The 25,213-nt window shown below is 32.4% G+C and overlaps 1 protein-coding gene across 2 annotated transcripts; it reads right to left on the bottom strand.

The window, feature by feature from the left end:
* Positions 1-669: 669 nt before the first annotated feature.
* Positions 670-23,692, bottom strand: LOC127707920 (caspase-6-like). Of its 2 annotated transcripts, none has more exons than XM_052212686.1 (7): positions 23,634-23,692; positions 17,657-17,881; positions 16,279-16,505; positions 11,089-11,197; positions 4,912-5,022; positions 4,398-4,574; positions 670-1,090 (listed from the first exon to the last, which is right to left on the bottom strand). In XM_052212686.1, exons 1-7 carry the CDS (start codon positions 23,644-23,646, stop codon positions 765-767), a joined length of 1,188 nt encoding a protein of 395 aa, XP_052068646.1. In that variant the 5' UTR covers positions 23,647-23,692; the 3' UTR covers positions 670-764. The 2 variants fall into 2 exon arrangements, with proteins under 2 accessions (XP_052068646.1, XP_052068645.1); XM_052212685.1 differs by having other exon boundaries at positions 23,625-23,687.
* Between the last annotated feature and the right edge of the window lie 1,521 nt (positions 23,693-25,213).

Below are 25,213 nucleotides of genomic sequence, written 5' to 3'. Positions count from 1 at the left end.
TAAATCTCAAGTTCTCCAAGAGTAATCAAAATTGTTCATAAATTTATCGGGACTATGAAATATCTGCCACCAATACCAAGTCCTCACAATGACAATTTTTATTTTAGAATTAACAAACAACTAGTGACGTGAGTCCTAACTTTACAAAGCCACATGAACATATGTTGGGTTAAACCTCAAACTTCACATTTCTTATATCGGTCATTGCAATAACAAAAGGTACATATTCAGTATATAGGAAAAGAAATTAACTCTAAAATAAAGATAGTATATTGGTTGAACAGAGTATTGAACATGCAACAGGTGCTTTAAGACAGAACTTGTCTGGATCCCCAAATAACCATGAAGTCATGAAAAAAAATTCAAATAAAGCTTTATAAATGTTATGCGTCAGAAGCGCTTTTCTGGATTTATCCTTAACAGATACGCTCAAACCATATATGTGAAAGCTAAGTATGTATAAAATCCGAAACATATGAAAAGCTATATGACCAAAAGGGACCAACAATAATAGCCAAATCCATGTAAGTCAACTTTGCCTTAGCGAGTTAGAACTCCTATTTGACTATTTTCTCAATATTCATCATTTATTTGTAGATCTATATCGTCTTGATTCTAATATGCCATATATTCTGTTTACTAGCAATGTTCAACTCGTCAGGACTGATATAAAGATTTGAGTAGAATTTATTGACCAATATATATATAGTATGCATAAATATTTAGACATGCCGCCAAATGAAACTCAATATATTGTTTATATCTTAAAAAAACATTTCTGTGACTTTATTCAATGCGTCGAATATGACTTGTTTAATTTTACGTAACGAACTTTTCTTCTTAAAGTAAACTTCTTTATTTAGACAATGAGTAAAGCAACCAGGTGAGAAGTGACCCTTTAAAAAATACTCGTGACTATCTTCAGGAGGGTTAAATGTGTGTTCACTAATGCCTGCTAAAACTTCTGTTAAAATCTCCAAAAAATTTATTCTCTCCAGCTTGTTTCCATCTTTTGCATATTTTGCTAAACACTTGTACAACTCATTTAGCATCCATCCTCCTTTTACTGATGATCGCACCGCATAATTTCCTGAAAAAGACAAATTTAAAACTATTTCCGAATAAAGTGATACATATTTACATCAAAGAAGAATGCCGATGTCCTTTGGTTTTTTGTGTCACTGTGTTGCTGCATCACAACCTACATACCCTTTTAATGTACATAAATAGCAGGAAATTGACATTAGATTATGTTCTGCCGATTTTCCTTTTATTTATATAGAGATAAAAAGGTTTTGAAATCCTATCTGTTTGTTGAAAAGAATGGGATCAGAATATTAATTAACAATCCGAACACCAGCAAACCTTTCTGCTTTCAGAAATTTTATAGATTTATTTTCAAAAGATGAAAAATATGGTTACAAATAATAAGATATGAGCATATAAATTACCAATACATCTACGCTATCGTTTGTTTTTTTTTTTTTTTCTTTCTCGGTGCAACATCTTTAAGTTATTTATTTTTTCTGTAGTATCATTTTATGTTTTTAAAGGATTTAAACTACATACATATTCGTATTTCCTACATTACAATACATCCCACTATTTAAAAAAATGAAATGGGACGCAATAAAAAATTCCAGATTAATAGGGAGTTTGAGTTGTGAAGAAAATGTTTTCGAAAAAGTCTAAATTTGCAATCTGCATCCGAAATTTTTATTTATTTTATGAATGGATTAATTTTGATGTTTGTTTTTAAAAGGGGAATGACAAAAACAACCTATTCGATTTAAATGAATATTAGTAAGAAATCAAAAGCAATATTGATTTATAAAAACATTTTGTTCCTGTGATAATCTGACTTTTCACAAAAAAGAGGCGAAAGATACCAAAGTGATATTCAAACTCACCAGTCGAAAACAAACTGACAATGCCATGGCAGAAAAAAAAAACGAAAACGACGAAAAGACAAACAGTAAACAAAACACAACACAACAAAAAAACTAAAGACTGAACAAAACGAACCCCACCAAAAACTGGGGGTAATCTCAGGTGCTCCGGAAGGGTTAGCAAAACATGCTAATCATGTCGTCTTGCTCATAGAAGTACAAATCCGGTGATAAGTCTTATTCGGTAGGTCACATTCGAGGAAAAGAGGACGGGATTGTGGTAACGACTATTGGAACATATCCGTCGTCATCTGTGAAACAGATATTCCATAAAGGTCAACTAACTCGTGATGGCGTCCGTAAAATTAAGGAAGGAATGATTTCAACTTCACCGATTGGAACTCTTTCTTTAACAGCTTATTTGTAAAAGAGGGGCGAAAGATACCAGAGGAACAGTCAAATTCATAGATCGAAAATAAACTGACAACGCCATGGCTTACAAAGAAAAAGACAAACAGACAAATAATAGAACACAAGACACAACTTAGAAAACTAAAGACTAAGCAACACGAACCCCACCAAAAACTGGGGGTGATCTCAGGTGCTCCGGAAAGGTAAGCAAATCCTGCTCCACACGTGGCACCCGTAAGAATCAAACCTCTATCGAGGAAAGCATGATAATTACTTGATTTAAAATTTGTAGAACTCAAATGGACTATTATAGTACGTTATTCTGAGTTTTGTTCCAGTGTAATGTTATATCATTCACATTTTCGCATGTTTGCCGGGTTATGGGATTTTTTTCTCGGGGCAAACAATTTTCTCTTCAACTTTAATATTTTGTTCATTTTGTTTATTATAGTTCAAAAATTTAAAACAAATGTTTGTTCATCTTCGCAAAACAAATTTAGTCGTGTTATAACTGGAGACCTAGTCATCATAAACAATGAACAACTTAGAGAGTTGTTAGCCATAGGCCCGAAATATCGAATTTCCCAACCTATCAACTGACGAAAGCCGATGAGGACCATGCCAGACAATGGGTAACTCGCAATCCAGATGAACCAAAACTAGCCACTTTATCTGAATGGATCAAAACTGTTCGGTCATGCATTCAGAAGCGCATTCACAATCAAAGATGTACATTGAGCACACGGGCTTCATACCCTTTCAAGGATTTATGCCTTACGTTTCCGATGATTTATCATCCCTTTCACGAAATAATGTTTTTATTCTAGCAAACATGAACAAATTATTATTTGGAACGTCTAACCTAACAATTTAAAATTGACAGCGAATAAAAAGATCTACATCAAAATATTCAAACACAATCTTTACACTTTTGCAGCATATACCCAAAACTTTGATTTTCCTACGCTGTACACTTCTATTCCTCATACTCAAATGAAAGATCGACGACCTCATCTCATTAAACAGAGCCCTTTCTACAAACATGTTAATCGTTAATACAAATTCCTTGTTTAGACTTGTCTATTCCTAATCGATTTACGAGATTTTAACATCGGTAAAACACTGTCACCAAATTGTTTTTTAAATACTGACTTTTTTAATAACTGAATAAGAACGCAGACAATTAAATTATACGCTTTGTTCAATTAATAGAAAAAACGTTGCACAAGATGTCTTAAAGTAATAGATATTTGAGTCAATGCATTTCAACAATATTGTAGGTGACAGTTGAATGACTATTCTGATTAAAAAAAGTTAAACTCCCTCTGTACAGGACTGTTTGTACAATACACCTGTACATTAGAGACCAATATGACGACGTTTTCAGTTATTAATTAGAAATTATAGAAAATATTAGTTGAGCTCGTTCAACAGGGAAAATAAAGATTGGTAATAAAACCAGCTACCTCATATGAAACTTTGATTTTAACAAATTATTCGTTAAGGTTTATATAACTCAAAATTTTGGAACGGAGGAGATAATATATATGTTCTTAATCAAAACAAACTGTAACATGTGTTTTGCTTACGTGAAATTACACCTAGAAAACTCGCATTGTATATATAAACCGTAACCTCAGGCGGGTGATGCATGCAAATCAGTAGACGCTTACCTTGTCGATTAACTCGGTCTCGCACATTTTGATGTTCACGCGATTCCCTCAGTTTTTGTTTGACACTACATAAGTTTTACTGTTAGCATTACGAATTGGTTGACCGATACGATGTGCCGTTGTCTAAACTCACTACCGACATCTTTTCGTGATCTTAGATTTTTAGATACCGATATAGTCTTCTGATTTGTAATTTTTCCTAGTGTGTCCTATTCCTGATTGTGACATTTTGACTGAGTGTGAACTCGCATGGCAGGTGATGCATGAATCGACGCTCCCGGTCTTCCTATTTTTAGAGTTCATGCGATTCCCTCGGGTTCTGTTTGTCACCTTGATTTGTCTCTTCCTAGTTAATCCATTACGGGATTTGAAGATCGGTAAACTATTGTTGCCTTAATTTATTGATCGTTTTCTATAAACTTACCGGAAAGCGCTGCAAACATGATTAAAGTGTTTTCTGGACAAGGAACCATTGTTATCATAGGAACATCTTCGTCAGGTTTAGACCCTTTGGCGTCTATTTCTTCTCTGTGTGTGCCTTCTGATTGGAGTACTGTGGGATTGGTTAAAGATGAAGCGGTATGTATTTGCTTTTCCTTTTCTGTAACGTAAATCATTCAAATATTAATTTTCTGTAACACCAAACTCTGCTTAGATGCTTTAAAAAAACTATTTAAAGGAGAACATGTTTTTTATCTAAATGATTAGGTACACAACAATTTAATAAATAGTTTTACCAATCTAGTATCGATGAATAATTGAAAAGCACACATTTTAAAAAAATATGTTCAGATTCATATGAATATTCTTAATTGGATAATACAAAGTCAAATTTCGGCAGACTTTTTTGTATTTGTTTTGGGGATAAAATATATGCCCCATTCGTCTTGTGTATTACTTTCAGTACAGATATCAATGTGACAACTTTTTAGACTTACTTTGATATTTGTCTTTTAAGTATGTTAATTCATCATCATCGTCTGTATCTGAAGTATCAATCTCCTCGTAGATTTCATCAGCTGATTCTTTTTCATGATTGACAGGGTCGTCTATAATTAAAAAAATAACTATTTAGTTAATTATGCATCTTACTCTTATATTTTATCATGTATATTGCACTTAAATATAATCCTATGGTGGACGAAATTTTATAAACATAAGTATTGGTTTGATTATTACGTTTGTCAACAATTCAATAACATATATAAAGGATAACAGGAATTACCAAACATAGGTAATAGTACAACAGATCAAACCAACCACCAACACCCCACTCCTCCGACAAATAGACGAACAACAACGAACAACATATGGTTATTATATCCTGAATTGAAAAAGGCACCCAATGTGTTGGTCTGAATTTTTAGTACTCTCTTTATGAAGGAATTCTATCTACTATGATTTCATTTTTTAAAATTATTCCAATTATCCTGGCCTAATCTCTTTTCCGTTTCATTGCCAAGAAGTGGGTAAGACTACAGGTTAAAATAGTTTACCCTCATGAATTATGTCTGCAGCATAGCTATTATCCAAAACCTATGTGTTAATAGAACAAATAGTTGGTGCAGCGGGAGGTAATTGTCCTCCTTCTCGGTGGTTATGTGCCTCTCTCATTTTAATTGTTGTTAAGAGACTCGAAATACTATATTTTTGCCAAAACCCCTAAAATATTGAGTGAGAATATTAATCTACTTGCTCCTCAAACAGATTTTGATAAACACAAAAATTATTGTCTAAAGACTATTTCTGGTTCCCTACCCTACTCAAAACTAGTTTATACTGCTTTCATTTAAACTTAAATTGAAATATATACATATACACGTCCTGTCTAGAATCCACTCTACCTTTTTCAATCAAGGGAAAATGGAATGTCGAAAGTGAAGGAACATTTCATAGACAAGATTCTTCCATTCTTTCGATACCTCTGATGATTCTTAAATTTTTGTTATTAATAAGTTATATGTTCTATTTGTATCTATCAGTCGTTTTTTATGTTTATTGATGTTTGATGTGACCATTTTTCTCACAAACTTTACATAAGCTTCATTCAATCACTGAACACTATGGAACGCCACAGCTGTCTTATGTGGAACTCTGATATTACTTTATGTTGTTTTATTATTACTTGATGATATTTTGTCTTTACTTAATATGGTTTTGACATTACGTAATGATGTTTTGATATAACTCAATATGGAATAGTCATTACTTAATGATATTTCGATATTACACGATATGGTTTCGTATTGACTTGATGTAGTTTTGTCATTACTCAATATGGTTTTGTCATTACTCGATGTGGTTTCACCATTATTTAATGTGGTTGTGTCATTAGTCAATGTGGTTTTAACATTACTTGATGTGAATGTGACTTAACGTTATGTAGTTGTTTCAGTGCATGATGTGGTTTTGTTATTTTGTAATGATGATTTGCCTATTCTTTATATGGTTTTAACATTACGTAATGATGTTTCAAAATTTGACGATTTTACACTACATGATGTGTTTGTTTCATTATTTGATGTGGTCCTGTCATTCTTTGATGTGGTTATCCCATTACTTGATGAGGTAAAATCACGTGACCAATTCGGAAAAAAATATGTTCTATTTTTAAACAGATTTCAATATATCATCCATTGAGTTAAAGTTCAAATTAAAGTTCGAGTGGTTGTTCAGAGTTATTTGGTATGAAAAAGGGGAACGGCGGATAATAATAAGAAAAAAAGTATTAAAAAAGTTTACAATTATTCGGACATAATTGGGATATCCCCTAACCACTTGGTCTTGTTGTTTTTATCCTAAGTTCTCAAACGGAAGCAGTATTTCTGTAATAAATTTGTAAAATATTCCACGGAACCCTGTGTCTCGCCTGATATTGCTGCTGTAAGTGTAAAAGCGTCATGTCGATCGGCTGTACATTTATCTATACATTTATCGGTAAAAACAAAATTAAAAAAAAATGTTTTTCTGTAGATGCTTTTTCTTGAAATTGAGGAATAACTCCTATACAAGTTTCAAAACACTTCATGGAGGTTTACAAATTTATCATGTCAAAACAGTTTAATTCGGTTTTATTAAAGTAAAACAAAACTGTATGGTTTTCAACAATAAGCAAAACCTATACCCTATAGTAAGCTATAAAAGATCCCGAAATGAAAAATGTAAAAAAACTAGAAACCTAACGATCTATAGATAGATAGATAGATAGATACTTTATTCTCTAAAAACTAATTACAAGTTTACAGAGAAACATACAATACAAATACAGATACAATAGTTGAGGTAAACAAATACAGTATGATATTCTAAAAGTACAAAATTATGATGGCATACATGTTTAGTGACATGTATAATGAAAGGTTTAACTCAATAGAATTTTTTTTAAATGGACATGGAGACGCCGACGCCACTACCGACGAAGAACTATAGGTTTGTTGTGTCTCACTGCCGCTACATTGGTGTCGCAGGCTCGACACAAATCAACAGACTTGAACTTTATTGTTAACAAATGAAACACTTCAAATCAACTCACACTAAAGTTACAGGGAAACGGGGGGAGAGGGGGGGGGGGCTCGGACTTAGCGACAAAGCATAAATACTATAAAATAAGAATTCTCCGATTTTTTTTTTAGCGAACTGATATGAATATCAATCTTTTATTTGTAATCAATTGAAATCAAATGAATTCCCTGATCTACCTCGCACTAATTGAAAAATAAACTTTTTGGAATATCTGTTTCACATGTGACGACGGACATGTTCCAGTGGTCGTAACCATAATACCGTCATCTTTTCCTTGAATGTGAACTACCAAATAAAACCAAATCACTGGGTTTGTACTTTCTCGAATAACACGACGGGTGCCTTTCTGGAGCATCTGAGATCACCCCGATGGATTTATATTACCCAGTCATACCGATCTATTGAGTCAGCCAAATGAAACTGTTTTGTATGCCGCCGCAACTGGAAGTTGGGGTCATATTGTTTTACCCCTGTCCGTCCGTCTGTCCGTCCCGTTATAGATATATAGTTATTCCGCATAACTCCTCCTACAGTTTGAATCCTAGGAAGTTTTCTCTTTACTGGCTGTTTGTACAATTATTGAAGGTGTACATGTGGTCAGGGTTTTTATTTTTATTATCATTTGCTCTTTTGGGAGATAATTGAACTTAAACTCCGCCACGTGCACTCTCTTTATGTACCTGCCCAAGTCAGGAGCATGAAATTCAATTGTTGTCGTTGTATAAATGTGTGTCATTTTTTTTTTTTTGTAGATTGTTTAAATATAAATAAGACCGTTTGTTTTGTCGTTTGAATTTTTTCACATGGTGCATGGTGGCCTTTTGTAGCTGACCTGACTATACGGTGTGTTGAAGGCTGTACGGTTGCCTATATATGATTTCTTACACCCACTGCATTTAAACTCTGGTGGATAGTTGTCTCATTGTCAATCACACCACATCTAACTTTATTTCAACTTCTACATGTATGTTGCGTTTTGTATACTGTAACATTGTTTATCTTTTGTACGCATACCCAGGAGCCCTTTTTTTGGAAGCCCGAGCAAAAGTCCTTGTTCCGCGATAGAAAATTTAATTACGAACTCATATAAGATAGCTCGAATTTCAACTCAAAATCTTAATTAATCTGAATGAGACTTAAATTCGAATCTTACTCAAACTCAAAAAGTGACTCAAATTTAATGTTGTAACTAGAACTATACCTTTAAATGTGACTCAAACTCGAAGTTCAACTCGAAACTCAATGCTTACTAAAACTTTAATTCTAATAATGACTTGAATTCGAAATCGAAGACTAACTCAAAGTATAACTCAAACAGTAACCCGAACTTTAATTTGAACTCTAATTCGATGGATGGCCACACTCATCCAAGGCACATATACAACATGGAAATCTATCTTAAAATAGAACAGGTTTTTCCGAATTGGTCACGTGATTTTACCTCATCAAGTAATGGGATAACCACATCAAAGAATGACAGGACCACATCAAATAATGAAACAAACACATCATGTAGTGTAAAATCGTCAAATTTTGAAACATCATTACGTAATGTTAAAACCATATAAAGAATAGGCAAATCATCATTACAAAATAACAAAACCACATCATGTAATGAGACAACTACATAACGTTAAGTCACATTCACATCAAGTAATGTTAAAACCACATTGACTAATGACACAACCACATTAAATAATGGTGAAACCACATCGAGTAATGACAAAACCATATTGAGTAATGACAAAACTACATCAAATCAATACGAAACCATATCGTGTAATATCGAAATATCATTAAGTAATGACTATTCCATATTGAGTTATATCAAAACATCATTACGTAATGTCAAAACCATATTAAGTAAAGACAAAATATCATCAAGTAATAATAAAACAACATAAAGTAATATCAGAGTTCCACATAAGACAGCTGTGGCGTTCCATAGAACACTATAAACGTTTATTAATATGGTATATTTTTTCTTACCATTTGTAGTTATTTCCAACACAACTCTTACATTAGACGTCGGATTATATTCCATACATTAATAATGAAAAAAAAATATTGTATGCTGTACTTAATCAGACATAAACAACACGTTAGGAATAAAACTACATATTCAAGTCAACACATGGGCCTTTAACAGTATGCTTTAAACTAAAGAAACACACAATACAGCTACAGAAAATCTGAAACAAGCATTCTGTGAGTATTGCATGGCAATACATAGTCCCCTACCGGTTACAAATTCATTGCAATGGAACGAAATTCTAACTTAATCTATAACTTGTCATGATGTAAACTACATAAAAATATCAAGTCAAAATCTTCAAGCATGACGAAAAAACTGTTGAAAACTGATTATTTAAGTGAATTTTCTATATGTCCAAAGACCATAACTCTGCACAAAATTATCAGACTGGAACAAAATTCCAACTTGATCTGTATCTTGTCATGATAAAACTATATACTAATTATCAAATCAATATCTTAAAGAATGACAAACAAACCTACCACTAAATTCTTCAAACAATTTACCAAAGAAAAGGAAAAAAATCCAAAATATCATTTTGTCTTTTAAAATTCTTTTAAAAAATTAGTTATTTCCCTTTGAACAGAAATCTACTAATTAATAAGTATTTCATACAAAATATAAATCTAGGGAAAGGGCTTTAACTGAACAAAGAGAAAGGCTAAAATCGTGAAAATTTAACTTGACCTGTAACTTGTCATGATAAATTAATAAACCAAATATCAAATCAATATCTTCAAGCATGAAGAAAAAAAGTCTGGAAATCTGATTTGCCGGACTGACAGATGGACAGACAGACAGACAGACGGACAGACAGACAGACAGACAGACAGACAGACAGACGGACGGACGGAGTGCAAACCTAAAGTCCCCTTCGACTTCATCGGTAGGGGACTAATAAAATAACGGAACTGAAATAGATATGATAAAACAAGCGTATGTATTCCATTAGCGTCTAAGAAGATCGAGTATTGCAATGTAATTACACTGCATGTAAGGTGTTAGTTTTGCTGTTTTGCTGTTTCACAACAAAATAATTACATTCCATTATTATTAATGGCAAACAACACCACATGTACTTAGTATTTTAAATCGGTTTTATTGCCAAATACAGCGCAACATTCAAGACGACTGTTCTATATGGCCACATTGCAACAATTCGAAGAAACATTAAAAAAGCAAGTAATTACGAGAATTAAATCCTTCCTTTTTCTCATTACATTATAAATTGCAGGCTGCTTTTTTTTTTTATTCATTTAAAATGAAACAAAGTGAAGATTCATTTTGAATAAACCGTGAAGCGCTTCTTGCTAAAAGTGTGATCGTAATTTGCTTTAATTTGAATAAATTTTACAAAAAAAAAAATCCGATTTTTTTATTTAATTATCTTTGATATTAATTATATATATTTTATTAAAATTTTCAATCTGAAAGTAAAATGTTTTAACAGAAATTGGGTAGCACATGGCATCCAAAGTGAAACCAATTAATCTCCATATTAGGTAAAATTTGAAAAGTTAATATTTAGGTTTTAAAGTAGATAGCTTGTGAAAATCACCTATGACTGTAGCATCCGTTTTGTCTTGTTTGTGTATTTCTGTCTTTAGCATCATATTTTGTTCTGGATAGCCTTCATCCATTTTCCTGTCTCCTGAGATCCTACAAGCCTAAACATATAGAAAGTTATTTGTATTATTTCAGGCCATCACTTATATTTCATTCAAGTTTTGTATATAAAAGATACTCTTTTTGCAAAATATTTTGAAAATGCCATCTATTTCTAAAATCCAGAGATGTCTTTGTCCCGCACAAAATTCTTTCATACGCCTCCTTGTTTTTCTATGATTTTTCTATACATTATCTATTGATGAATATGTCATTTATGAAAATGTTATTTTGAATTTCAGCAGTCAACTTGGTCATTTACTTAACTGAATGAAATAAATATATTAGGGTTTTAAACAGTGGGACCAATTTATACACCTTAAAAAACAAATACGTTATGTTTAGAAGAAGGAGTTGTGGTATAAATGTCAATTTGTCAACTATTTAAGACAAAAGAACAAGGATGTGAATATCTACAGTTTATCGTCCCTCCTCCTACAATCTATTCCGTTAAGTGAGCCATAATAGACCCCAGGATACCAAATTAAAATAACTAATAGAGAAAATCAACGGCCAGATAAATGATAAAATAACAAATGAAAAACACTTATAACAAACAGCAACCATCGACCACAAGTAGAATACAGTTTTCAGACTTCGGACAGACCCATAAAGAATGTGGCGCAGTAATACATGTTTGTAAGGTTTAATATGAATAATTGGTTGTATATATGTCTTTTCTATTTACTTATTATTTTATTTTACTTCAAATTGTGAAAAACGAAAAAAAAAATATTTCCGAATCTGAAACCAGTTGAAGTTGAATTTGTTATTTGTATACCGCACACATTTTTACGATACAGTCGCCTTGAATATTTTGAAACAAGAGTATATTTTCGGTCTTCAATTATTCGTACGGTGCAATTTCAGTCATAAAGTTGTTAATATTTTTTTGTATACAATGTCTTCTAATTTAATAAATAATGTATGGAAATAAGGACAAATTTGAACAGAGGTTGACAGTCACTAATCAAACGTATTTAAAAAAAAAGTAGCGCCTTTCCAGAAATTCAAACGAAAATGAAAAAATGAGAGTAAACCAAAATATCATTTTGTGATTCAACTGATTTATCACAATAAAACCAAATAAAATATTTTGTATAGTGCTATGAAAGTTTTTGACATAATAAATGACTACAATCACGCTGATTACTAATGTAACTGCCAATCATACGAATTCTTAAAGTTGCCTAAAATACCGCCAACTGCAAGACGTTTTTGGATGGTCAACTAAAAAAAAATATATCGAGTCAATTTAAGTTGAAAGAAATAGTTCTTAAAAATGAGAAAAAGTTAAAAGGAATTAATACAAACGAGATAGAAGCTTTTAGTAGGAATGTATGGAACGAAACTTGGATATTTCAATATATATTGTTATTGCCAGCGTATAAAAACTCTAAAGTCGGCCAAACAAATGAACCTTAAAAAATAAATAGATAATTACACAGTAAATTAAGAAATGAAAAGTTAAATTTCAAAAAATTCTCATATTAAAATAATATTTAATATTAAGAGTCCTCATAAATGTAAAAGCAAAGACTACCTAAAAGCGGCGGTGATCTCACGTGTTCATGAAAGGCACCAATCTTTCTCAATATCAATTTTCAGTCATATAATTAAAACAACTACGTAGTAATGTGCTAACATAACAAAATAGGCCGATGGTTAAAACAGTATTTATTTGAATATTGAACAAGAATATACTTTTAAACATGTCTACCACTTTTTAAAGTAAAAACGGTAGTATCATAATTTCTAATCCATTGGTGTAATGCAAAAAATGGTCAATATTCTACCAATCTTAACTTATTAATTTAAATTATGCCACCGATTTCGGAGCACAGTCTTGTTGGCATTTCATCTTGACTCCTAAGATGAAAAAATTCGACTTCAAAAAATAATAATTTTACAGCAAATAGCTCGTATATTCCTTTACACATTTTTGTTACTCTATATTTAGTTATGGCAAAGTATTTCATAATTAATTGACCACAATCGATATGTTATGTAAACATAAAAAAGCCAAATAATCTCTATTTACAGATGACGGAATTTTGGGCAACTGTAAAAGATTCATTAGACCGCTGATTCCTGGCCATTGTATATTAATCGTATTAATAAATAATGACAAAAATTCCTAAACCTATAAAAGATAAATTCATTTTTATTTTTGACACATAAATATTGATACCTCAAGAAATATTTTGCTTTAAGAGCAATCGTATTATTTTGGAGGTTTTGTTTAGAATTGCAATGTTAATCTGAAATAATGCAAAATTTAACAATTTACTTTGCAAATGTTATGGAATTTCTGTATTCTGTTCTATAAGGTTCATATGATATTTGAAAGAAAAAAATAGAACTAAAAAAGGCTATTTGGTTTAATTTAGGAATGTTCGATCTTGACCTTTGATCTTAATTTAACGGAAATTGCACCATACGAATTATTAACAACCGGACAAAACAGAAAGTACAGATAATAAGCTTTCGAATTAAATAAAATATAGTCGAATGTTAGGTGGGTGCATTTAAATGTTTTTGAAAAATGTCTCTCGCCTATTATTAGGATTTATTGGTATTGTTGAGCATAACCTACATTTGTGTTTTATTTAATCTGTTCAGTGTTTTTAAAACAAAAATGCTATGTCTTTGCAAAATTGAAATGAGTAAATATTTTACAAACAAGTGCATAACATACATTCCTATTATAATAGTTATTTTAAACATGATTCATGATTGAGCTTTTGATTTTGCCATTTGAAAAGAAACTTTCCGATTTGAATTTTCCTTGGAGTTCAGTATTTTTATTATTTTACTTTTACACGTAGTACCGTTTTCGACAATTTGTTAATAAAGTCGTGTTTGGCTCTTTTTTTATACCAAAATGTTTCATTAAAGCAAATATATCAATGATAGCATTATAAAATGAAAATAACTCGTTTGAATAATTTGTTGCGTCCGTAATTGGATGCCTTTATCAGGAGCACCTACAATTTTTTTTAAACAAGGACGTATACATATTTCAATACTTGAGGATCTTTCTGACTAAAAATGGCATTAACAGACTATCAAACTCAACCTACGGTCTACTCTGCCTAAGGGAGTTGTAACCTCAGTGCTCGTAGTTTAAGAAAGGTATGTTAACTAATCATGTCAATATCGAAATATTGACTACTGAGCTGATGATACCCTCGAGGACCAACGAGTGAAAATAGACATGGGAAATTATAATATAACACAATTTCGTGTCGACTGCAATTGATTGAACCAAAGTCGGCTTTGTCGTCGTTGCTTTTAATAACATGCATCTCTTCATTTCACTCCTTTTTTGTAAAACAAAATTGGGCATTTCTGTACATTTATTGAATTTTAAGAGTCGTGATGTGAAAATGATATGTATATCACATTTTTGTTTAGTTTACTGTATACAGCTCCTCAATGGTGTAAACACCCAATAAAACGATGCTTCAACTGGGAAAGAGAGAAGAGAAATAGTGTTTGGACAATTCAAGACGTGTGTTGATGTGGTTCATAAGTGTTTCTCGTTTCTCGCTTTTTATATAGATTAGACCGTTGGTTTTCCCGTTTGAATGGTTTTACACTAGTAATTTTTGGGGCCCTTTATAGCTTGCTGTTCGGTGTGAGCCGAGGCTCCGTGTTGAAGACCGTTCTTTGACCTATAATGGTTTATTTTAAAAATGTTGACTTGGATGGAGAGTTGTCTCATTGGCACTCATACCACATCTTCTTAAATCTATGTATATAATTTTGCAACCCTGATAAAAACAGTGAGGCGACAAATCCTGAATATGTATACAGTGGACACGTATATTCTACATCCGGAAATGTATTAAAACTCTGATATAAATATACTAGTAATACAATGAACAAATAAGATGACATTTTAAAGCAAACTAATACGACACTCAACAGATATACGATCATCAGAATTCAATAAGACATATTGAGAATGATATAAAAATCTAGTTTCAGACCGATTGGAAAGAATAGACGTTGGAATTCAGAAAAGATACTAGCATAAGGACTAGAGGTGCGTGGAAGAATAAATTATTTAAGAAAAGATGTATAATGTTGCTATATGAATAAGATCATACTAGAAAAGTATAATTTGTTTACGACCGTTAACATTTGAATACAGTTGTTTACTTGCATTTCAGTTAAATGCATAATGAGAGCCCATGTGACTATGAACTTTAACATTTTTCATATGCTAAATTTAATGATAAGGTATGTTTATTTCACAATAGACTATTTATAATACTTGCTATACTTATGCATTAGCATGCAGAATGTAAAAATCTCTAGTAGTTACATTTATTAACAAGTATATATGACCATACCACTTCTATTAACTCTGTAATGTTTCACTAGACTTGAAATGTGCTTTTTTATGTGCTTATAAAACAATATCATCACAGGCAGTTGATAATCAAGATTTTAAAAGATTTTAAAAATATCATTGTAAAAAAACATGAAAAAGAGGTCGATGGTTTGTTCAGAGATGTTGAAAATGTACTTGATTGGCTGTGAAATGAAAAGAACAGTTTACATTTATATCAGAATGAAGACTTGTGTTTCTAACAATGAATACTTCATAATTTAGATTTGATACATTTGATAATCCCGGTTTTAAATGTCATTATAAGAGTAAAAACAGGCGCATTTATTAATGCAGTACGTCAGGCAACGTTATATCTACAAGTTTTGTTTACTGTTGAAGGCCTTATGGTGACCTACAATCGCTAACTTCTACGTCATTTGGACTCTGGTGGAAAGTTGAATCAAAGGCAACCATACCACATCTTCTTATCTTCTAATCGTTGATTATATGACGTAATTCTGATCATATAAGAGTAAGACGTAATTGAGAAGGGGTATCCACAATGAAATATTCGATTCGTAGTATAATACATTACATTTTTAATTTTGATGCAGCTGGCGTAAGGGAGTGGCATTGCTTCGCGTGTGGCGTCTTTTTGACAAACCCATACAAATTTAACAGTCAAAACCTGTACTGGTATAATGTTTAGACAAAATCCAATGCATAAATGGTAATTATTACCTGGATGAAAAAAAATTTTGGTTTTCCTCTTAGACCTTTACAATTATCGTCACTGAAGATTTCAACTAAATCACTGGTCTTAATTCCTTTTCCATCCACACCCATGATTTCTTGTTCTCTCTCAAGTGATGATTGGTGGGTGTCTGACTTAGTTTGCTCTTCATTACCATGAGAGGATACAACACACACAAAGCAGTCAGATTTTTCGTGAACGCCTTCTTTTGCGACTGAAAGAAAGAAATCTACGAATAAGTGCAGACAACTAAAGGGTAACATAAAGATTTGCAATCAATACCAAATTCTCGAAATAACAATAAATTTAGGGTTGACAAAACACAACATCAAGGTTCCTGTCTCTTAATCGGTGCACGATTACTTTGCAGGTTGCGTACAAACTTACAAAACAATACATGAAAAAAGTCTATATACATAGACGGATGTGTATACAATATATCAATTTCTACATTATTAAACTAAGTTTTGTATAGATCTTAATCATGTACCCTTTTCATCTTGATCAGTAAGATAGTACGAAATTACCATATATCAAAAAGAATATCTAGGTGAAAACACAATGACAGATTTGCAATCAATACCAAATTCTCGAAATAACAAAACATTTAGGGTTGACATAACACAACATCAAGGTTGGTGTCTTATAATCGGCACACGATTACGTTGCAGGTTGCGTACACACTTACAAAAATACATGAAAAGCATATAAAACTTACAATACAAATTTGATATAGATTAAGTGCTTGAATAATACATAATAGTAAAATAGATGGCAAAAAAAACTAATTTCCAAACAAAACAATAAAAAGAATTGTTTAACGTATAGAAAAGTCATCAACATTACAGAAAGACACTACCATGTACAATGCATGATCATTTCAAGCACTAAGGACTTTCCCATGAGAGTCAATATTTTTTAACGAATTTGCTAACAGTAAATAATATCATTCATACGTTATAGAGTTATCTAAATAACTGTCCATTCCTGGTCAATAATGGAGCGGAGATTTATAGGGCCGACGGTCATCATTTCCAAGGAATGGACAGTTATCTGGAATTTCGTTAACTTGAAATACACCTAAAGTATTGAAATAAATCTTTATAGTCTAAACTTCTAAACAATTGCATTTAATTTTGTAATGGTTTTCCGTTCATTTTCCTCGTGTTGTAACAAATATTCTGCGGGCAGAATTTTAACAAGCTTGTCTGCTCACAAAACGGAGTATTTATGAACAGTAGTATATACATAAAAATGAAGATATTGAAAAAAGTTCATCCAGATTTATTTTATTAGTCATTGGATATGTACGTTTCTTATTATCATAATCACAAGTTTGATAATCTTGAAATTAATGTTCCTTACTATCTGCTGCTATTTTGAGCATCTTGTCTGCCTTTTGATCCTCGAATGATAAGATCTTAAATCCTAAGTCCTTGAAGATTTTTTTCAAATGTCTGCGATCAAGTTCATCTCCATTTCTCGTACCAAGCTCTTCACTTTCAAAGTTTTTATTGTGTATCAATAAAGCAATGCCTCTTTCCGCTTTGTCAAAGTTATAGATTATGCTATCTGATGAGTCCATGGTCTCTAAAAGAAAAGGAAATTATAGAACAAAATGCCAGAAATACAAATTGTTGGTTTTTTGCCTTGATCTTAATTTCAAAGCAATGAATTTATTATCTTTGATGAAGAAAATAGTTAAAATCAATGAATAGACATATCCGTATCATATTGAAGATGCTTCACAAAAATTTGAAAGTGGTTCCGAAGTTTTCCAAGGATTGCTGAATTCTTTGTACATTTTGCCGATAACATCATTACCATTTAAGCAATCATATATGCGACTATATGTTACGGGGATGACCACTGTCAAACATAAATACTATAAACACCCTTGTTTCTAGGAAACCAATAGCCCTGCATTAAACAATAAAGTATCTAAGCATATTCCGTTTTAAACAATTATATCATAGTATGCGTTAAAACAGTTGTACATTAATTTGGTCACTGATATCAAAGTTAAAAAAAGTGCCATTAAACATTTATATAAAATTTGAAATGAAAAGTATATTTATTTTATTTTATTAATAGATTATTGCTATGATATTTACTCCACAATATTAGAATAATAATTTGTATATATAAACATTTCACTAACACTGCTTACATACCACAAGCAAGATAAGTTAGTAATGATTATATTTTACAATTAAACATTCAATCGATGTTAGGATACTAAACCCCTAACGGGTGGGACTGTGCTTGATTTTCATATGATGAAGACATAATCTTTCAATCAGTTTAATTGGGGTCTGGAGTGCTGACATGTCAGTAACTGCTTGTAGTCCTTTGTTAATTTGTGTGTTATTGTTATTTTGCTTAGTTTCTTCTGTTACCTATTCTGACATCGGACTCGGACTTATTTTAAACTGAGTTTTACTGTGCGTGTGTTTGTTTATTCCAAATTGGCTAGAGGTATAGGGAGAGGGTTGAGATCTCACAAAACATGTTTAACCCCGCCGGATTTTTACGCCCTTCCCAAGTCAGGAACCTCTGGCCTTTGTTAGTCTTGTATGATTTTTAATTTTAGTTTCTTTTATATATTTCGGAGTTTAGTATGACGTCCATTATCACTGAACTAGTACATATTTTTGTTTAGGGGCCAGCTGAAGCACGCCTCCGGGTGCGGGATTTTCTCGCTGTATTGAAGACCCATTGGTGGCCTTCGGCTGTTTTCTGCTCTTTGGTCGGGTTGTTGTCTCTTTGACACATTCCCCATTTCCATTCTCAATTTTATATATATAAAAAAGAAGATGTGGTATGATTGCCAATGAGACAACTCTTCACAAGAGACCAAATGACACAGAAATTATATGTTTCGGAGTTTAATGTGACGTCCATTTTCACTGAACTAGTACTCATGTTTGTTTAGGTGCCAGCTGAAGCCCTCCTCCGGGTACGCGATTTTACTCGCTGTGTTAAAGACCCATTTGTGGCCTTGGGCTGTTTTCTGCTCTTTGGTCGGGTTGTTGTCTCTTTGACCCATTCCCCGTTTCCATTCTCAATTTTATTCAATCAAGTGTTACGAATTTACCCGATTTTCTGAAATTGTATTTTGCATACGCCATTACTATTTTAGATCACATTCAATTCATTGGCGGTTAGAAACATTAATGTCAGCTGTCAATCTTTGACCTTGAAGTGACGGGAATTACACCTTATCCAGGCAAAAAGATAGTACAGGTTTAAGGTTGCAATTTTTTATATGGTCAGCTTGCTCATATTAGAATCATGAAATTTTATAAGTTGATATGATATGTTAAAAATTGCAACATTGAATATTGCCTGAAAAAAGGTACACATAGATTTGTTTGAAAAATAAGAAAGTTACTCCGAGATCATACCCAATAATTTCGTATTGGTCATATTTCAGATATGCAATGGCGGTTGAAAAGCATAATTGGTACGTATAATTGAGTTTAAAAGGGATAAGTTACGTGAGATTATAATAATGTTTATCAGTTTACTGATAATACAGGTTTAATAAAAATTTAATTCCGTATTTGTTCTTGAGCCCCTCTCTTTCCGTATTCTGAACCTTGTCCGTGCCTGTGACCTTTTCACGGTGTGACGTCACAATCATACGTCACGTATCCCCTCTCCTTTTTGTGGCGTTAAAGACCAAACACTTGCACATTCGTTAAGAATTATAGATGGAGTATCGCATTTGAGCAGAATGGGGTGTCGGATACAGAAATTAAAGTTGGGTGTCTGGTCATACACGAGCTACATTCGTATTTGGTAAATCATAATAGATACGAAGAGCATGAAAAATATATTATATATGTTTTGTATCAACTTTGAGCAAAACTACATTTTTGTCGAGTCTGCGACTTTTGTCGCAGAAAGCTTGACATAGGGATAGTGATCCGACGGCAGCTGCGGTTTTAGCTTACATCTTAAGAGCTTAATATTTCGGAAGGTAGAAGACCTGGATCCTTCATACTTTGTATATAGATGCCTTATGTTATGAAGTTTCCGTCTGTCATGTGTTCATTGTCCTTGACCTCATTTTCATGGTTCAGTGACTTCTTGATAAAAAAAAAGTTAACATTTTTAGTATTCTTAATATTTCTCTTATTAGGTATGTGCGTACCTTGCAAGGTCCTCATGCCCGTCAGTTTTCGTGGTTAAGTCCATATCTCATATAGTAGAAGCAATAGATCTACTATATTTGGTGTATGGAATGATTGTAAGATGTACATGTTCATCTGGCAGGTGTCAGCTGACCTTAACCTCATTTTCATGGTTCAGTGGTTAAAGTTAAGTTTTTTTCTGTTCTTATACTGTATGCAATAGATCAACTATATTTCTTGTATGAAATCATTTTTCGATTTACATGTCAGTCGGGCATGTTTTATTTGACCCTGACCTCATTTTGATGGTTCATTGCTAAATGTTAATTTTAGTTTTTTGGTCTGTTTTTCTTATATTATTAGCAAACAGTCAACTATATTTGGTGTATGGATTGATTGTAAGGTGTATATGTCTGTCTGGAAATTATCATCTGACCATGACCTCATTTTCATGGTTCATTGGTCAATCTTAAGTTTTTCTTGTCTAGTGTTTCTCTTGGATACTTTATGTAAAATGTCAACTTTATTTAAAGCATGTTATGATTGTAAGGTGTACATGTCAGTCTGGCAGGGTTCACCTGACCTTGGCCTCATTTTCAGGGTTCATTGATCAATGTTAAATTTTCCTGGTTAACTTTGTTTCTTCCAGGCACTATAGGTCAATTATATTTAATGCATATTTGGTGTATGGAATGGTTGAAAGGTGTACATATATTTCCATTCGGCTTATTTGACCTCGACTTCATTTTCTTGGATCATGTTAAATTGTTGTGATAGTTGTAGCAAAGCTTAAATTTAAAACTATTAACATAATATCAGTGGTAGCGGGTAAAGCAGGTGAGACATTTGTTTACATTTGGTGTCATTGTAGAACTGAACACTGTCGTATTTAGGTCATGAGATCATATATTGTTTATCGGACGGCCAGAAATGTTTAGAGAAGATTTAGGGGTTCAAAACTTGGAATACAGTCGAAAAGTTAGGTTTTTCATTTGTATTACCAGCGAGGGATGAAATTGGAAATTTTTTGGTACTTTCAGTCGAAGCCAATCTTAAACTATTCGCCTCCTCAAATCATTTGGGTTCACGTGATTAAGGTCTTATCAAAAGGAAGGCGCTGATGGAGCAAATATAAGGTAAGATATTATTCGTTTACACGTGTTAATGCCAAATTTCTCCTTGGTTTGGAGTGACATTGCCCCGTAGCTATTCGCACTTGGCAGATAATCAGGTGGCTATCAATTCAACTCTAAAGAATTAATCTAGTTGATCGTATTATTATTAAAGATGAAATAAATCATGGCCTTGTCATTTGCCATTCTAACAGCTCAAGAAAGAGATTTGTTCAGCGGGTCAGGAATGAGGGAGTGCACTTGTCACTGAGTCAAAGGTAATGATGCTTTCTTGAACAATGTACAAGGAGCTTGAGTCTGAGTTCAGAGTTTGCAAACTCTGTTCGTCGATTATTTTTTAATTGCTCAGCATTATTATAAGTCAATACCATCTACCATGTAGTAAACTCGTTTTGTTGGGGATGAGTGTGTATAGACCTACTCATTTTGGCGGAATCTGGCAAGATGACAGGGGGGTCATGACACTATAATTCTATGTTAGACCATATGCTACAATATTTTCCTGTGGTACCACAGCGAATTTGTGTTTTTTTATAAATAGTTTTCTCTTGTTTACCGGAGCGGCCGGTTCATTACTGGTACCAGTTTTGGATTATTTTATCATCCGAGTACCGGGGAAGCGTTATTCAGGTTATGTCCTAGCGTAAGTGTGGGGTCGTGCTCCTCATTCACTCTAATTCCATTAGAGGAACTTTTGTTACTTCTGTTACCAGAGGAGCACCTACTTGCCAATATTACAAATGCCGGCGGTTTGTATCGTCTTGCCTGACCTCGTGTACTGTTTTTTTCCTACGGCCGATATTATTCCACATAGTATTTCTTGAATTATTTAAATCTTTGATCAGAATATAGGAGATGTGGATAGATTGCCTATGAGACAATTCAACTGTATAAACAACTTGGGTGTAGGCACCCAAAGGTGACCGTACAACCTTCAATAATGAGCAAGACCAATACCACATGCGGCCACACAGTATTTCTTGAAGTATCTAAATCTTTAATTAATGTATACTCAACGGAGTTTTATACGTAAAATAAATGATATAAGATTAATTATTATTAACTCCGTATCAATAAAATATTGCAGCAACACAAATTTATTATAAATTACGATGATCTTGACTGAAAATGTCATGACTTCACCGTGGACTAGCGACGAAAATGTCAATCGAATTCCGGGGTATCATGTGTCATAAGTTTGTCATTCAACATGATAAGATATTGCAGTTTCAGTTCTCAAGTCTAGTAAAGCAAATTGTCAAGATGAACGATCCTATACATATAACGAACAAAAAGGAAAATAGACATGTATCTGTTTGACATTTCTAATAACGTTTAACAAATTGAAATGTGTCAATATATTGAGATTCACCACAATTTATTCTTAATGCAACACATTTTTATTGGCTATAAACACGTAGATAAGTCAATGTTCCCCCTTTGAAATAGTCAACGGAACAAAGGAAACGGGAGACATGACGATTAAATTGTTCTTGTAAGATATGTTGTATGTATGACAGGAAGATTGTGTTTAATCATAAGCTATTCATTTCTTTCTTTTTTACAATAACACGTTTACACTGTGTTTTGGAATCAAATATGTTTTCATAAACAATTTGTTCGTCAATCTAGCCAGGCAAATTGCGTATATCTGCATAAATACTTTAAAATACACATAATGCATTTAGTGTACACCTTTTACGTGAGTGGTGTTATTTTCTTGATATAACCTTGAAAATGAATTAATTAATGTTATTAACACCATTCATGTCAATCAAAATTTATATTTCATATTGATCATATAGAAGAAGAAAAAAGAATATCATATATCCATATTGATGATCTTTAAAGGATGAGCGTTAGATCAACAAAAGAACGAAATAACCTGATAACAAAACAAAGGAAAATTAATCGTCTGGTTGACAGACTGAAATATATAAACACATTTTAATCATTTACATATTGTTACATTATTAGACCAATATATACCGATGCCAACAGACATAGTTTATGTAAGAATTAATGCTCATTTCAATTAGTTATTCATAATAAAACACATACTTATCCTACGGTGTAAAGTCATATACGACAGGATCCGCCATTAGTTCATGTTTTGTTCCTGGTCAGTTTAAAATAAGAATGCTTATTCAGTTTTTAGAAATGGGTATTTAATCCACACATATATAAAAAGATTTGATTTATATATATATATATAGATTTCATTTTAGCTTTAATTTTTTCTTTATATTTAATCATTTCTTTTATTAGAATAAGTGAAAGGTAAAATATATTAGGAGTGGTGCTCCTTAAAGAGCAAATGTATTGCATTGCACACCCTTAATATGCTTAATAATAAAACCTGCACGAAAAAATGATAAAGTAGATCATTATATATCGCACCGACAATCCTCAGGCAAATTTTTGAAAAAAAAGGATCAAAATATCGTCCTCCATCTAAAATAGATTGGAAACAGTGTCGTCGGGTCATAAAAGACGCTCTTTCATTGTATTGTAAAAATTGTTGTAGACGGGAAAAAATCTGATAAAAATCTCTTGATTCTTATCTAAATAAATGTATGAATGTTGTGGTTATTCGAATATCACCTTTTAGAATAAGTTAGAAAGAAATAAAAGAATACATAATACACCAATTTTTAGAATAAGAAACAAACTTCAAGTACTCGCAAAGCGGTTTGTGTTTGTACCGGCCTACAAAGCAGCCGACACTGTGGTGGTGGTATGCCGTAAGTAATACACGGAAGTTCTGAAGAACGAAATTTTAAATTCTTCTATATTCAAGTCCTTGCGCTCCACTGAGAGTCCTATAGTAAACAATCATACCATAACCACATCACATCATAAGGCCTCTTTTGAACATTTGAAGGTCATTACTATGTATTGGTTACCTAAACTACACATTAAACCAGTAAAATATCGTTTCATCTCGGCCTCTAGTAAGTGTTATACAATTACTCTTTCAGTGCTTTTAACTACTATCAATTAAAGAACCTATCATTAACTTTTGTAATAAAAAATATGAAACTAGTGGAATAAACTATTTTTGGGGTGTATAATATTCTTTGGATATTTTAGAAAAAGTACGCGCTTTAGATGGTCCTTTTGTTTCTGTTGCCAGTGTGACTTTTCGACTCTTTACACTACATTTCCACACAATCCTAGCAAATATAGTGGCTACAACTCATTTAAAGCCTTCTTCTCTAATGAGAAATGATAATATACTAGATATACTTACTGGCGGTGTGATGAGATGATTGAAGCTGTTAATTTTCTGCTTGATATCATTTATGTACGTTTGGCAATACAGTTTATCGACAAGTTGTAGGTATTCCTATGGGAACCAATTGCGCCCCTTTAATAGCAGACTTGTTCTTGTACTGTTATGAATCAAAGTTAATGACCAAACTCAGCAAAGACCCGTCTAAATTGCATTTAATTGATAAATTAAACTACACTTACCGTTATCTTGATGATAAAGTTTCGTTAAATAATCAAGAATTTTCTAAATATACGGCCAAATTTTTGCAAAAGGAACTTTGATAATTCAAATTTAAACGGTAATAACTCTCATTTTCTAGATTTAGATTTTTCAGTTTTACACGGGAAATTCTACACAAAAATTTTAGACAAAA

Source organism: Mytilus californianus, unplaced genomic scaffold (genome assembly GCF_021869535.1).
Source record: "Mytilus californianus isolate M0D057914Y unplaced genomic scaffold, xbMytCali1.0.p SCAF_7, whole genome shotgun sequence".
NCBI lineage: Eukaryota > Metazoa > Mollusca > Bivalvia > Mytilida > Mytilidae > Mytilus > Mytilus californianus.
The sequence above is the reverse complement of the archived record's forward strand: the minus strand, read 5'-3'. Positions and strand labels throughout refer to the sequence as shown.

Coding starts and splice junctions, on each gene's coding strand:
- LOC127707920 (XM_052212685.1), bottom strand. CDS start 23,646: ATGACTTTACACCGTAGGATAA. Junction 17,882..23,624: donor GACTTTACACCGTAGGATAA/GTATGTGTTTTA, acceptor CTTTTCTTTTAG/AGACCATGGACTCATCAGAT. Junction 4,575..4,911: donor CTTAAAAGACAAATATCAAA/GTAAGTCTAAAA, acceptor TTTACGTTACAG/AAAAGGAAAAGCAAATACAT.